This window comes from Schistocerca piceifrons, chromosome 2 (genome assembly GCF_021461385.2).
Source record: "Schistocerca piceifrons isolate TAMUIC-IGC-003096 chromosome 2, iqSchPice1.1, whole genome shotgun sequence".
Classification (NCBI taxonomy): Eukaryota; Metazoa; Arthropoda; class Insecta; order Orthoptera; family Acrididae; genus Schistocerca; species Schistocerca piceifrons.
The window spans coordinates 120,574,823-120,590,773 of NC_060139.1; the positions used below are offsets into that span (position 1 = coordinate 120,574,823).

General features: G+C 46.2%; 1 protein-coding gene and 1 pseudogene across 4 annotated transcripts in view; both read left to right on the plus strand.

Moving 5' to 3' along the window:
- The window catches only part of LOC124776586 (pumilio homolog 2), a 592,179-nt gene that overhangs the window by 42,633 nt on the left and 533,595 nt on the right, over window positions 1-15,951 (plus strand). For all 4 annotated transcript variants that reach the window (XM_047251637.1, XM_047251640.1, XM_047251639.1 and 1 more), the window contains exon 3: window positions 2,007-2,162. In XM_047251637.1, coding sequence (XP_047107593.1) covers window positions 2,007-2,162 — 156 coding nt within the window. The remainder of the gene's footprint in view (window positions 1-2,006; window positions 2,163-15,951) is intronic.
- Window positions 11,119-11,235, plus strand: LOC124778347 (annotated as a pseudogene).

Below are 15,951 nucleotides of genomic sequence, written 5' to 3' on the forward strand. Positions count from 1 at the left end.
CTCTCCCTTGTCCTCCATCTAACCTACAGCAACTCACTGTCTGCCACCCCTACCATACTATCCCTCCCCCTCCTCCTACCCACCCCAGCCTCCTCTTCATCCCCACCCACTCGCCATTCCCATCATGCACTGGTGCTACTGCTGCTGTTCACAGTGTGGTTTCAGTTGCGCGAGACTGCAGTCGTGTGTGTGGGTTGCATTTTGTGTGTGTGTGTGTGTGTGTGTGTGTGTGTGTGTGTGTGTGTGTCTATTTTTTATGAAGGCCTTACTGGCCACAAGCTTTATGTGTGACAGTCCTTTTTATTGTGCCTATTTGTGACTCAGCATCTCCGCTATATGGTGAGTAGCAACTTTTCTTTTCATAGTACTGTTACATTCCATCCTGGATTTTCCATTGTTTGATTTCTTCTGAGTTTCAACACTTCCGCTGTCCACCAAACTCCCCAGACATGAACATTATTGAGCATATCTGTGATGCCTTGCGACATGCTGTTCAGAAGAGATCTCCACCCCCTCGTACTCAAACGGATTCATTGTGTTAATTCCCTCCAGTACTACTACAGACGCTAGCCAAGTCCATGCCACATATTTTGCGGCACCTCTGTGTGCTTTCGGGGCCCTACACGATATTTGTCAGGCGTACAAGTTTCTTTCGATTTTCAGCATATATTTCTAGAGTAATCATTTCAAGCTGGTTCGTGAAACTTTAATGGACTTTGTCGCGATAGTTTACATCTGTCTTCAAGTGTCTTTTAGTTCAATTCCTTCAGTGTCTCTGTGACACTCTCCCATGGATTACACAAACCTGTGACCCTTCTCTTTTACATTCAGTATCCCCTGTTAGCCCTATTGTGTACAGGTCTCACACTTGAGGCATATTCTAGAACCAGTTGCACGAGTGATTTGTAAGCAATCTCCTTTGTAAACTGATTGCACATCCCCAGTATTCTATCAATAAACTGAAGTCTACCACTTGCTTTACCCCTGACTGAATATGTGTAGTGATTCCATTTCATATCTCTACAAAGTGTTACACCCAGATATTTGTATGAGTTGGCAGATTCCGACAGTGACTCACTGATATTGTAGTCATAGGATACTATGTTCTTTCGCTTTGTGAACAACAAAATTTTAAATTTCTGAACATTTAGAGCAAGTTGCCAATCTCTGTACCACTTTGAAATCTTATCAAGATCTGACTGAATATTTTTGCAGCTTCTTTTAGGTAGTACTTCATTATAGATACTTCTGCAAGAAGCCTGATTTTACTATTAATATGGTCTGCTAGGTCATTAATATATAACATGAACAGTAAGGATCTGAACGCACATCCATGGGGCACACCCGAAGTTACTCGTACATCTGACAATGACTCAAACATCCAAGATAACATGCTCAATACAAATTTCACTTGATGTGCCATATGATCCTAATTTTGACTAAAATCGTAGGTGTGGTACTGAGTCAAATGCTTTTCAGAAATCAAGAAATACTGCAAATCATACTCTTTATGCTAATATTTCCGATTGGATAACATTTATGGGGGAAGATTGTTAAATACTACTTGTGTTGCATGTCAGAGTATTTTTTTTATTGAATGGGGACTTTGAATCAGTTATTTTCATTTGAGTAGTGGGTTAACTACGCTGCTTTTGGCTGCTGTGTTGTATGCTGTCTCGTGTGGAATCTCATTTCTAATGAATTTGTCATTAATAGAATATTAAACAGTATTGTCTTTGTGCATGTCTTTAACACCATTACCCCTCCCATAAAGAGAGGCACAGTGGGAGAAGACAAAACCTTGGAATGTTCCGAGGGAAACATCAGAATAAAGAATGGTGATTTTGGCATTGTTTTTATCTCACCACAGTGGCCGAAGTATAGGCATATGTAAAGGAAACATTGTTATGTGCTTATAAATAATATGTACTCCTGCAAATGATTTCACTTAACTGTTAATAGCTTTTATTTATAACCATTACTGACCATCTACTGTCAAATTTCAGGCTCCAGAGACCGGTAGACCACAGTTGGCAAGATCCCAGGATGATGCAATGGTCGGTTACATGTTCCAGCGACCACATTCAGATCCAGATTTTCCCTTACCGCCACCTTTCACAAAACAGCATCCTCGCTGGGCACTGGGAGATGAAAGTATTGACGTGAGTGGAATTTTGTGCAATGTGTTGTTTAAAATACACAAGGAAGGACAACCTTCACCGTCTCTCTCTCTCTCTCTCTCTCTCTCTCTCTCTCTCCCCCTCTCCCCTTCCCCTCCCCATCCCTCTCCCCTTCCCCTCCCCATCCCTCTCCCCTTCTCCTCCCCATCCCTCTCCACTTCCCCTACCCATCACCCTCTCCCCTTCCCCTCCCCCTCACCCCTCTCACCCCCCTCTCCGTCTCTCCTCTGTCCTGCCCCCCTCCCTCTCTCCCCCCTCCCCCCTCCCTCTCCCCCTCCCTCTCCCCCCTCCCCCTCCCTCTCCCCCTCCCTCTCCCCCCTCCCTCCCCCCCTCCTTCTCCCCCCTCCCCCTCCCTCTCCCCCTCCCTCTCCCCCTCCCCTCCCCCTCCCCTCCCTCTCCCCCTCCCTCTTCCCCCTCCCCCTCCCTCTCCCCCTCACCCTCCCTCTCCCCCTCCCTCTCCCCCTCCCTCTCACTCTCCCCCTCCCTCCCCCCTCCCTCTCCCCCTCCCTCTCCCCCTCCCTCTCCCCCTCCCTCTCCCCCTCCCTCTCCCCCTCCCTCTCCCCCTCCCTCTCCCCCTCTCCCTCTCCCCCTCTCCCTCTCCCCCTCCCTCTTCCCCCTCCCTATTCCCCCTCCCTATTCCCCCTCCCTCTCCCTCCCCATTCCCCTCTCCCTCTCCCTCCCCATTCCCCTCTCCCCCTCCCCCTCCCTCTCCCCCTCCCTCACCCCCTCCCTCTCTCCCCCTCCCTCTCTCCCCCTCCCTCTCTCCCCCTCCCTCTCTCCCCCTCCCTCTCTCCCCCTCCCTCTCTCCCCCTCCCTCTCTCCCCCTCCCTCTCTCCCCCTCCCTCTCTCCCCCTCCCTCTCTCCCCCTCCCTCTCTCCCCCTCCCTCTCTCCCCCTCCCTCTCTCCCCCTCCCTCTCTTCCCCTCCCTCTCTCCCCCTCCCTCTCTCCCCCTCCCTCTCTTCCCCCTCCCCTCCCTCTCTCACCCCTCCCTCTCTCACCCCTCCCTCTCTCACCCCTCCCTCTCTCACCCCTCCCTCTCTCACCCCTCCCTCTCTCACCCCTCCCTCTCTCACCCCTCCCTCTCTCGCCCCTCCCTCTCTCGCCCCTCCCTCTCTCGCCCCTCCCTCTCTCGCCCCTCCCTCTCTCACCCCCCTCCCTCTCTCACCCCCCTCCCTCTCTCACCCCCCTCCCTCTCTCACCCCCCTCCCTCTCTCACCCCCCTCCCTCTCTCACCCCCCTCACTCTCTCACACCCCTCACTCTCTCACACCCCTCACTCTCTCACACCCCTCACTCTCTCACCCCTCCCTCTCTCACACCCCTCCCTCTCTCACACCCCTCCCTCTCTCACACCCCTCACTCTCTCACCCCCATCCCTCTCACCCCTCCCCTCCCTCTCTCACCCCTCCCCTCCCTCTCTCACCCCTCCCCTCCCTCTCTCACCCCTCCCCTCCCTCTCTCACCCCTCCCCTCCCTCTCTCACCCCTCCCCTCCCTCTCTCACCCCTCCCCTCCCTCTCTCACCCCTCCCCTCCCTCTCTCACCCCTCCCCTCCCTCTCTCAGCCCCCTCCCTCTCTCAGCCCCCTCCCTCTCTCAGCCCCCTCCCTCTCTCACCCCCTCTCTCACCCCCTCTCTCCCTCCCTCGCTCACCCTCCCACTCTCCCCCCTCCCACTCTCCCCCCTCCCACTCTCCCCCCTCCCACTCTCCCCCCTCCCACTCTCCCCCCTCCCACTCTCCCCCCTCCCACTCTCCCCCCTCCCACTCTCCCCCCTCCCACTCTCCCCCCTCCCACTCTCCCCCCTCCCACTCTCCCCCCTCCCACTCTCCCCCCTCCCACTCTCCCCCCTCCCACTCTCCCCCCTCCCACTCTCCTCCCTCCCACTCTCCCCCTCTCCCCCATCTCCCTCCTCTCCCCCTCCTTCCCCTCCTCTCCCCCTCCCGCTCTCCACCTCCCTCCTCTCCGTCTCTCTGCCTCCCCCCCCTCTCTCTCTCTCTCTCTCTCTCTCTCTCTCTCTCTCTCTCTCTCTCTCTCTCTCTCTCTCTCTCTCCCCCCCCCCTCTCTCTCTCTCTCTCTCTCTCTCTCTCTCTCTCTCTGTCTGTCTGTCTGTCTCCTTCCCCCTCCCCCCTCCCTCCTTCCTTCCATCCCACTCCCCCCCCCCCCCAGTTGTGTCTGTAGAACTGTCATTTTGCAGTACCATGGCCATACCAATTGATCCCACAGACACACTAATTTCTTTGAAACAAACAATTGTGAAGAAAGTTGTATGCGCTTCCTCTCCCTTCACTCAGCTTACAGGTGTTGTGTTTCATGTCCCAACCGGTCTCTCGTGATGGAGTGAAAGTTAATAGCTGAGTTAGGATAATTATCTTCCTCATATCGTTTTTTGAAAATCTTGTATCAAGGACTTTTCAGTAATCATATTAAAATATACATATTTCTTATTCAGAAGTATAAATGAAAATTAATTTATGTATCATTTTAACTGCATTAGAACATTTGTCTGATGCCTTTAGTCTTTGCTTTGCTGCTTGATATTTGTCTTGTTCCTAGGCCAGGAGTTCATATAGTGTCCTAAGTATCGTGTTCTTTTCTTAGGCAGGATTTTGCATGGTGTACCTTATCTGCCACATTTTTCTTCTTTTGTGAGTCATTGGTGTTTCTTCACTTCCCCCTTGTAGTGCTCACACTTAGGAATTCGTCGTAATGTAATAAGTATGTAGCAGTACATCTATGGTGGTTTCCTATTAACAAGACTCATGTTTGGAGCTCAAGATGATCAAGATTACATAAAATCTTTACATTGAGGAAGCAATAGACTCAGTATCAACTTTTTATTGGTGCTGCAGAGAGAGCGTATTTCATTAAGATCAATAGTTTTATTGACAGACAGCTGTCAGACTTACAAGTGTTCAAGTTTAAGCAACACATTATTCCTACTAACATACATAGTAAGTACTTCAATTAAATATTCTTGCTTGCATATCATATATATGAGAGTAGTATGAAAAGAATAGATTACCACTTATCATATAGCAGCGATGCTGAGTCGCAGATAAACAAAACAAAAAGCCTGTCAATCAAGTAAGCTTTCTATCGATCTGATATAATTAAATTTTCCTCGACATATATGAGTCTCAACTGTATCCATGATAATGATGAAAGCTGAAGAAATGAATTAAAATTTGTGCCACAGCCAGGACTCTCCATTATGCCCAAAGCTAGGGTGCTATTCCAATACCAGAGAGTTTCGGCAGTAGAAGAAGGGGAAACTAAGCTGAAGATAGGAATTGAAGTTCATGTTGGGGAGGGCATTGGACTAGAGTAGCCCGTGCAGCTGTGTTACCTGTACTGCTACAGTTACGTGATGGCTAGCACACCAGAGAGACCCAGGTTCAAGGAGACCCGGGTTCAAGTCCCAGCCGTGGCACAAATTTTAATTAATTTGTTCAGCTTCCATCATTATCATAAGAGAGCTTTCAGCCAAATAGGCCTTCATCAGAATCATACGAGGTGGAGTCCAAAATTTTTGGGACTGGTGCTGCCATCTGGAAAGTAGGAGTAGTAGATCTTTGTACTGCTAGGTGGTGAGAGCTGCATATCTGATAAGTCAGTATGGGGAGTGGCATTCTGCTGGGAGGACGTGTTGCATGTCCACAGTAACTTCTGTAATACTCTGTGTTTGGTGTGTGGCGATTTTACGATGGATCTGCGAACAGAACAGCGCGTATGTATCAAATTCTGTGCGAATCTCGGGAAAAGTGCTATGTAGACCCTTGCAATGATTCGACAAGTTTTTTGAGGGGCAGAGCATGAGCCGTACGCGTGTGTTTGATTGGCATGCTCGGTTCAGGGCTGGCCATACAGACGTTGAAGATGATGCTCACACTGGAAGGCCCGTTAGCCGCACAACACTAGACATTGTTGCCAAACTTCAACAATTGGTCCGTGCAGATCGGCGTCGAACCATTCGAAGACCTTGCGGATTAAGTGGGTATTGGTTATGGGACATGTCAATGAATGTTGACTGATGAATTGGGCATGCATCGTGTTGCCGCAAAATTTGTGCCAAGGATCTAGACTGCCGATCAGAAGGCACAGCGTGTTGAAGTGTGCACAGATTCGTCAGACTGAATCTGATGATGTAACCTTCTTGTTACAAGTTATCACCGGCAACGAGAGCTGGATTTACGGTTATGACCCAGAGACAAAACAACAATCGTCCCAGTGGAAGAGTCCAGACTCTCCAAGAACCAAAAATGTGAGAGAGGTTAAGAGCAAAGTGAAGAACATGATCATTGTTTTCTTTGATGCCAAGGGAATTGTGCACAAAGAGTTCATTCCACCCAACCAATCAGTGAATTTCGCGTACTGCTGTGACACTTTGCAATGGCTCCGTGAAAACGTGCAGCAATGACGGCCCAAACTTTGGCATCAAGGGAACTGGCTGCTGCATCATGACAACGCACCCTGTCACACGTCCTTGCTCACCAGTAAACAACATGGCAGTTGTACCCCACCCACTGTACTTGCCAGATTTGGCACCTTGTGACTTCGCGCTATTCCCAAAACTGAAACTCAAGTTGAAAGGCCCTCGGTTCGACATTCTAGAGAGGATTCAAGAAGCATCGCTGTCAGTGATAAGCACCCTCAAAGAACAGGACTTCCAGAAAATGCTTCACCAGTGGCAGAAGCACTGGGATCAGTGTGTACATGCGGATTGGAACAATTTTGTGGGTATGGTGACCATTATTCCAAAGAAGTGCAACTCTCACACATGACCACAATCTCTTTCTGCCAAGACCAGACACAGTCTGGCCTCGACAGCCAAAGACTGTAGTGTTGTGTGTGTGTGTGTGTGTGTGTGTGTGTGTGTGTGTGTGCGTGTGTGTGCGTGTGTGTGTGTGTGTGAGTGAGAGAGAGAGAGAGAGAGAGAGAGAGAGAGAGAGAGAGAGAGAGGAGGGGGGGGGACTGATTCTGATTCAGGCATTTTTGCCAGTTTGTTCCCACTGTGGATGCCCTGGATTCATTGCACGTTCCAGCAGAGAAAGAAGACAGCTATTTGACGACTACTAAACTGCTAGATGCCAATCATCACAACAGTTCTACTTGTGCCAGTCAATTGGTGACGAATATGGTTGACCTGTGATACGAAGCCCGTTTAGCCACCAAATTCAGAAACCTAAGGAAGATGACCATCCATGGAGGTGAGACCACTGTTGCTGAAAATTCTCTGTGGACGACAGTTACCAAGATATCAGGAAATGTCATTGACATCATCGTCAGTGGCCAACTTATCTGTCATTAACAGACTAAGGCTCCTTTATCTCTCTAATGTCGAAAGCTTATCCTAATTGGAAGTGTGCATTCCGTGATACAAAAGAGGTGGTGCTGTTGTCATAAATGTGAAATGTGTCATGCCAACAGGAACATGTAACGGAAGAAAAATTATCAGTGAGAGAACACAGACTTTATAACAGAATTTACTCATACTGTTGTCCTCAGGTGGGTCTTCTTGTAGGCGTCATTAATAGTCATAGTCTGTGGAAGATCAGAGGTCCAGATTGACAAAACTATTTCAGCAAGCACACGTAACAAATATTGCTCTGGACAAGTGTTTGCTGTTGAAGACCTTATTATCTCACTATCATCAAGACAAGTTCTAGTTGTTGACCTGGATGATCAGTTAAACTGTGAAGATTTTGTTGATTGCAAAAGACTGCTCAGGCTCGCAAACAGTGTAGTGTAGGAAGCTAGTATCGAGTCACCATTGGCATCTGGCCTGACGGAGGAACACCGACAAAGCTGTGTTGCGACAACATTTGAATGCTTTCAAATCAGGAATGGAGAAAAGACCATATTGTGAATGGCAAAGTTCTCTATCAACACTGAGGATCATCCACCAATTAGCCAGCAATTGTGTAGGGTGTTATCGGTTGAACTATGGGTAATCGGGGAGAAAGTGGAGGTGAGGCTGCCAGATGACATCATAGAACCTTTAGAGTCCTTGCTTCTCTTCTGTGGTCTATTTGAAGAAGAAAGATGGCAATTGGCATTTCTGTGTTGACTACTGATGGATGAACAAAATAATGAAAAAACATGTCAACCCAAGGCCATGTGTCGGATGACATACTGGATTGCCTGAAATGAGCATTAAGTATTTCTCAGCTATGGTCATGCAGCCAGGTTACTGACAAATCGAGGGTCATGAAGCTGACCAGAAGAAGACTATCTTCATAACATCTGACAAAGTTATGCTGTTTTGACTCTGTAAATCTCCAGCCACCTTCAAAAGTATCAAGGACAACTTGCTTCAACACTATAAATCACAGTGTGTCTTTGCTATTTGGATGACATTGTTGTGTTTTTAAAGACAGTTGAAGAATGTATAAGCTGCCTGACAACAGTGTTGAAGTGTGTTCAGACTGCAGGCCCTTTGCCAGAGTCTGAAAAAGTGCCTCTTTGTTTGGAAGGAGACAACAAATTTCTCTGAGACAATGTGTAAGAAAGGTTTTTCTTGCCTCCTTAGGCACTAACATCATCTCCAGGCCAAGCATGGTTTGAGAATAATGCCAAGGCAGGAACTCACATGGACACTAGCAGTTGAGGGATAGATGCAGCTGTAGTACAAATTCAGGAAGGTGCCAAAAAATTAATAGCTGATGGTTTCAGAATACTCTCAAAGTCAGAGGAGAACTACTCTACAACCAAGGAATAGTGCCTTGCAGTTGTTTGAGCCATGAATAAGTTCCATCTGTATGTATTTGGCTAACCATTCACTGTTGTGACCACCATTCTCAATTCTGGCTGATAGCCTGAAGTTTCTGTCAGATTGACTGGCTATATGGGCATGAGGCAATTATCTCCGGGGCATCTCTATTACCAATTCCACCTGCAACAGCACCATTCCACCAATTTGACATCAACCTTATTCGGGATATTTCCAAAGTCAACAGATGGGAATCAATGGATGACAGTTTGTACTGACTACCTTACCAGTTATGCTGTCACCAATGTCGTGCCAACTGCTGTAGCTTCAGAAATTGTAATATTCCTTGTAGAAGACATTTTGAAGCTAGGAGAACCCTGTATGATGGTGTCTGATGGTGGAAAAATCTTCGCAGTGGCCGAGCGGTTCTAGACTCTTCAGTCCGGAACCACGCGACTGCTACGCTCGCAGGTTCGAATCCTGCCTCGGGCATGGATGTGTGTGATGTCGTTAGGTTAGTTAGGTTTAAGTAGTTCTAAGTTCTAGGGGACTGATGACCTCAGATGTTAAGTCCCATAGTGCTGAGACATTTGAACCATTTTGAAAAATCTTCCACTCGAGGCTAATACCAGAGATAATTTCATGTTTTGACATCACCCACAGGATGGCATCTGCCCACCAGTCATAGATGAATAGCCTCCCAGAATGATTAAATAATGTATTGGCAGACATGTTCTCGATGTACGGTGGTTTTGAATAGAGATTGGTTTACAGTACTCCTCTTTGTGGCATGCAGAGAGTAGCAAGAGACTAAAGACTTCACACCATTCTTTTTCCTCCACAGTTGTGAGGCCAGTATGGCAATGGATTCAATGTCCCCTTTCAGCTGGATGATATCCAGTATTATTAAGTGAAATGCCTGATCACCAGGACCGAAGAAGCAAGACAGCTGGTGTACGGACTCTGGATACCCAGGGGAAGGACCAATAATACTATAATCCCAAGCACAGTCCCGTGAGATGCATCCTGGGATCCTTGGTATGTGTTTTTACACCTGTATGGAAAGTGGCAATTCTGGAAAAGTTGCTAAAACTCTACTTTGGGTCACATCATATCCTTTGTTACTTATTGGATGCCACATACGAAGTTGATGATTATAAACCATCATCAAGAAGAGTGCAGAGATGTCATTCATGGCCTTCATATGAAGCCATACTGCAGTCCTGAGGCACAGATTGATGATGGAGACTTCTAATTCAAGGAAACTGAAGGCATGCTTGACAATAGTGAAACTTCGATGGCAGGAGCTACGTTTGACGTTCGTCATAATGAAGCAGATGTGACAATGTGACCAGAACATGATGATCCTTTGATGTTGCTATAAAGAGGATCCTTGTCAAGATCTAGTTCCTGGGTGCTGTAATCAGCTCTAGTGAGAACTTCTAAAAGAAAAGGTCACTTTTTCTCCAGGGGACGGAGAAATGTCATGAGCCATGCTGCTTGCTTGTAGAGCAGCTTGCCCTGTGCATATAGCCAGACTAAATTAATCCAATATTTGAGAATGAGAGTACTTAGTGACTTGCAACAAATTCCACACACAATTTCAAATCTTTACGAGACTTTTTCTTGCCCACACCCTCCACAAAATGAGGAATGGAAAACAGTTTATTGCTTATTACATTCTCACTGTTCGTGCAATTCAACTGCCCCATCTGGCATGAGGTTTTAATTGCTTCTTTACTGCTAACTGGATTGGCAACACACTTTGCAGACAGTATTCCCATATACTACAGCATGTATCTGCAAAAATATATCATTGTATGACACATAGTTAAGGAGGTATGACATCATAAACATTGAGCTGTCTGAGAAGGAAACTGCAGGGTAAAATTTGCTAGAAGTTCAGGTGAAATATGTCAAATATATGTGATATGTGTACTCAGGCAAAGATGCAGGTAAAAAGCTCCTCTTAAACCCCTGGACTGATTCCAGATAACTTTGTATGTACATTAATTACTATCTGGGAAGAAATATTGTGGGTTAAGAACCAAGAACCTCCTATTGGGATCAGGGTAAAAATGTGTGGAGAGAATGCAGGAGGAGATGGACAGAGAAAGGGAAGAGGAGAAGATGGACAGAGAGGGAGGGCAGGGAGATGGGCTAATAAAATTGGAATAAATATATACCAAGGCAACTCAGCTTCTGTAATATTTGATGTTTGTATAAATAGCGGCAACGGCCTTGCCGCAGTGGATACACCGGTTCCCGTGAGATCACAGAAGTTAAGCGCTGTCGGGCGTGGCCGGCAGTTGGATGGGTGACCATCCAGCCGCCATGCGCTGTTGCCATTTTTCGGGGTGCAATCAGCCTCGTGATGCCAATTGAGGAGCTACTCAACCGAATAGTAGCGGCTCCGGTCAAAGAAAACCATCACAATGACCGGGAGAGCGGTGTGCTGACCACACGCCCCTCCTATCCGCATCCTCAGCTGAGGATTACATGGCAGTCGGATGGTCCCGGGGGCCACTTGTGGCCTGAAGACGGAGTGCAAGGCAACTCAGCTTCTGTAATATTTGATGTTTGTGTAAATAGCGGCAATCTTCATCTAGGAATTGAGTTATGTCTGTATGTTGATATCAGTAATAAATGTGCTTTCAGTGATAAATACTGCTCTTCATTCATGATCTTGCTTTTGGATTTGGACAGAATTGTGGTTAGAATGTGACGGTACTTCAAAGTTCTTCTTTTCCTTTTCCATTGGGTCATCTAAGGAGCACGTGCCAATTTCATTGCTTCCTCCTAAGTTCCTTCTTTCTTCTTCCTCCAGTATTATTTCATCTTCTCACTATGTATCCTTTTTCTATCCTCAGACCATTTTGACCCTGACTTCTTCTGCCTTGGAACCCTTCCATTTTTAATGCTTTCTTCTTAAAAATCTATCTCTCTGTTGCATCTCTTTCACTTATGTTGTTTGTTTCCAAATCTTTCCTAACTTCCTGAACCCAGGCTATAGTTGACTTCTTGTCCCAAAATATTTAAAAATCTGTTTGGTCAACTTGTTACCATTCATTCTGTATAAATGTCGAAAATATGGCAGTTGCCTCTTCTGTAACATCGCATTTATGTTTTCCCTATGTTGCAATCTACTTCTTCATTACTTCTTAGTTTCAATACCTCTGTGTTTCTTAGTGGTCTGAGTGTTTTTAAAATGATTCTTCCTTCTAGGACTTTAGGTGTGTGTAATTTGTAATTCAGTACTATCTATTCACTTGCATAGAGACATTCTGGTTGCTGTGTTGTTGTGCTATAATTTCGGGATTTTAGGCAGAGATATTTTGTTGTAAATGTACTCTTTCATGTACAGCAAATTTTTCTCAGCTATTTTCTTGAATCATACCTCCTAAATATTTAAATTTCTTAATTGTCTCTTTCTGTCTAGTATCTGTTACTAGGATTTCTGGTGAACTCTTTATGTACTTCAAAATTCTGTTATTACAGTTACTTTCAATTTCACATGCAACTGTTCCATTAATGTAAATATCCCACTCTACAGTGATTTTATGAAAATCACACAGGGCGGGGGGTCAGCTTGATGGCCACCATACAAAACTCATAAATAGAAAACGTCCACTGTAAAAGACATGCATCAAGACACAGCGGACACAATTATAGGACACAAATCAAGAAAATTAAAAATGGTAATAACAAGCAGCAATTGGCCACGGGAGAAGATTAATACCTGAAGTCTTCCGACAGTGCTATGAGCAACTGAGGAAAGAAGTTTTATTTTGAATCCAGAATCTATAGCTGCTGCACATTATTTCAAATGTTACCTTTGATGAAATAAGTAGAGGAATTTACCATAATGATCAGAAACTTGACCAGTGTAACAGAAGAAGGATTGCAGGTGATTACATAATTGGGGTTAAATATATTTTCAAAAAGTGCAAGCCCTGGAAAGTCCAGGATGGAATAACAATAATATGAAAGGAATAGAGTTCTACTCACCCCATAGAGGAGATGTTGAGTTGTAGACAGGCACAATGCAAAAGACTGATAAACATTTAAGTGTTCAATGTCCTCTTCCCAAAAATATAAAACACACACACACACACACACACACACACACACACACACACACACACACACTCTCCCACAGCTGCTGGGGCCTGACTGCAGACTGTGCTGTGTCTGACCTGAGCGGTAGTCGGCTGTGGTAGAAGGAAGCAGTTTGGGGCAGAGGGGAGGAGGGATAGCAGGGTAAGAGTGGAGCAGTGTGCTTTGCTGCCTGTGAGTGTTTTCAGTGACATGCCCATGGGAGTAAGTGGCAGACCCACAGGAAAGCTGGTCTCTTTGCTACGTGGGCGCCATGAAACTGGAAACAGAGGTAATTGGTGTTCGCTGTCAGTGCTCTTGGGTGTTGAAGTGTACAATTCTGGAACAAAAAATTGTGGGAGTTTTCCGGTCCGAATGTTGATGCCTTGCGAGGGCACATCTGAATATGTTTTCTGCATCAGGAACCATCCTGGAGTTGACCTTCAACCATTGCTCTGCATAAATGGTGCATTATGGGAGTTGCTATCCAGTGTTGGCAACTCTTGGAAAACATTAATGACACGATTTCATCCTGGAGGGAACATCAGTAACAGCTTGAATGCTGGGGACAGGGGTGGAGAGTGGTAGGATGGATTAGAGACAATTGTGAGTGATGCAACTGCTGTTCAATTCTTTTGGTTGGAGTAGACCCTTCCTGTGGGAAGGAGCAGTAGGAGGCTAAAACCAAAGTGAGCACTTCGTCAAAAGTGTAGTGATGGTGCAACTTTTTCATTTTTGTCCTGAATGTGTGGACAAAACCTCTCTGCTAGACCATTGGAAGCATGGTGGAATGGTGCCTATGATTCAGTGACATACCATTCTCCGAACAAAACCTGCCATATTCTGCTGATGTGAACTGTGGGCTGTTCTGTGTCATGATAGCTTCTGGAGCCCTTCAGTTGCAAAACCATGAGATAAATCCTGGATTGTTTTTGTGGATAAAGTAGAGGTCATCTGTGAAACAAACAGAAAACCGCTGCCTACATTGATGATGACCGACCAGGAGTAGCCCAAAGTAGGGGTTGGCAATATCTAGATAACTGCAAGACTGGTGAAGCAAATTACTGACTGACTGGTGCTTCTTGCATGCTTGATAAATCGCGTGTGCCACTACCATTGGGCAGTATCTTTGTTGACATCTCTCCAAGGAGAAATGTTAGCAAATCAGGTGTTTGGTGAGGACCATTCCCCAAAGATCTTCGTGAGGGGGAGTCAAAATGCAGTGTCAGAGAGCTTGTGGAATGATCGCTCTGGTGTAACAATTGTCCCCTTGAAGCACAAGGATGCTGTTGAGAATAGACAGCTCATACCAATGACACCAATGTGCTTGCATGTCTGGGTGGCCTAGGTTCTTGCAGTCTGCTGGCCAACCATATTTTGATAATTGCCTCACTTATCAGAGAATGGGCTCTTCTGATGACCAGTGGGTAGTGACTGCTGCATCCAAGGGCAGACTCACTACCACCTACTTTGCTTCAGCACCCATGTGAAAACAGACTTCTGGGGCAGTGTCAAACTCAGGGTAATGCCACAGTAAAAGTCTTGATAGGATATTCTCATGTGAGCCATGGGCCGGTACTGGATATTTTAATGATACCCTGAAAGGAACACCACCCATCATTGGAGGCAGTGTGCTGGCTTGGTTAGAACCAAAATATACTGGCCAATCTGCCGAGGGCATCGACATTTTAGTCACCAAAAACCACATGGAATGACAACAACAGTGATGGGTGAACAATGAAGACAACACAAAAGTATGAAAAGTCCAAAGAGTAAACCGAAGTGAGATCCTAGACGTTGCAGTATCAAGAATCAAGCTACAACACTGCATATAATGAACAATATGAGAGTGCACCCAGAACATGAATGAGGTCTGGGCCCCTATGCTGCTAGCTTTATAGCATGGCCACAGGTGCCGATAGACTGCTGCATGGGGCATGGCCCACACTGAGCACTGAGGCAGCAACAGCAGCGCTCTCAGATATTAGGAGCACAGCCTAGCAGCTGTTGTCCAGGTCTGTGTGTTCTGGTGGGCTTTTGAAATGAGCAGGCCATGATACCACAGAGGCCCCTGTTGCATCTACTATGAGTATGCCCTTTGTCAAGAAGCTGCCTGATACTGTACCTGGGTGCTGAACTGGTCCTTGACTTTAATGGTGTCATTACATTAGCTTCTTAGCTGTTTGCCAAACATTTGTAGAAGAGGGTAGTGCTTGCGGCAGTATGTTTCTCAATCGACAGTGGTTGTTAAGGTTCTGGTATTGATTTGGAACAGCAATGGGACCTCATTGTTAACCACTGTTAAAGCCAATCAGTGGTAGGGAGAATGGTGGGACACGTAGGATATCAAGACAATAAACACCTGCAGTATCTTCCAAGATACATGTGCTGTGCTGTGGGGTAATTGGTATGCTTGGAAATGTGGTCTACATTTCCATGTGCAATACCATCTGAGCTGGAATTCTGAGGGTTCGGTGGGTGACTGGGAGATTTCAGTTTTGTGTCTTATTTTCCGGCAGGCTGTGCATTTGAATTAACGAAAGTAGCATTGCTGATGGGTTACAGAACAATTGCTGCAGGAGGGCAATAGCTGGGACCTTTGTCTGCCCATAATGTCTTCACTGGTGGCTAGACACTCAGGCTGGTGCAGAGGCTGGGGCTGAGGGTGCGTTTGGCAAGTTAGGCAGGTAGCAGATGCCTGCGAGTGGTCCCACAATGCTGCTGGAGACCAGATTGACTGTTCAAAGGCCTTAATCAGGTCTTGAGGAGGTCATTCTATAGGCCTTCATCTGGAGAGTGGAAGAGGATCATATCCTTAACCAATTATGCTGTGTAAGACTGCTTGCACTGATGGTTTGTGCATTGAAAATGGCAATCTCTCAAAAGTCCTTGTAGCCTTGGTATCCACTTCCTATATGACTATACATTTCACTTATGGTAGCCAAAAAACTTGACACCTGACTGTGATG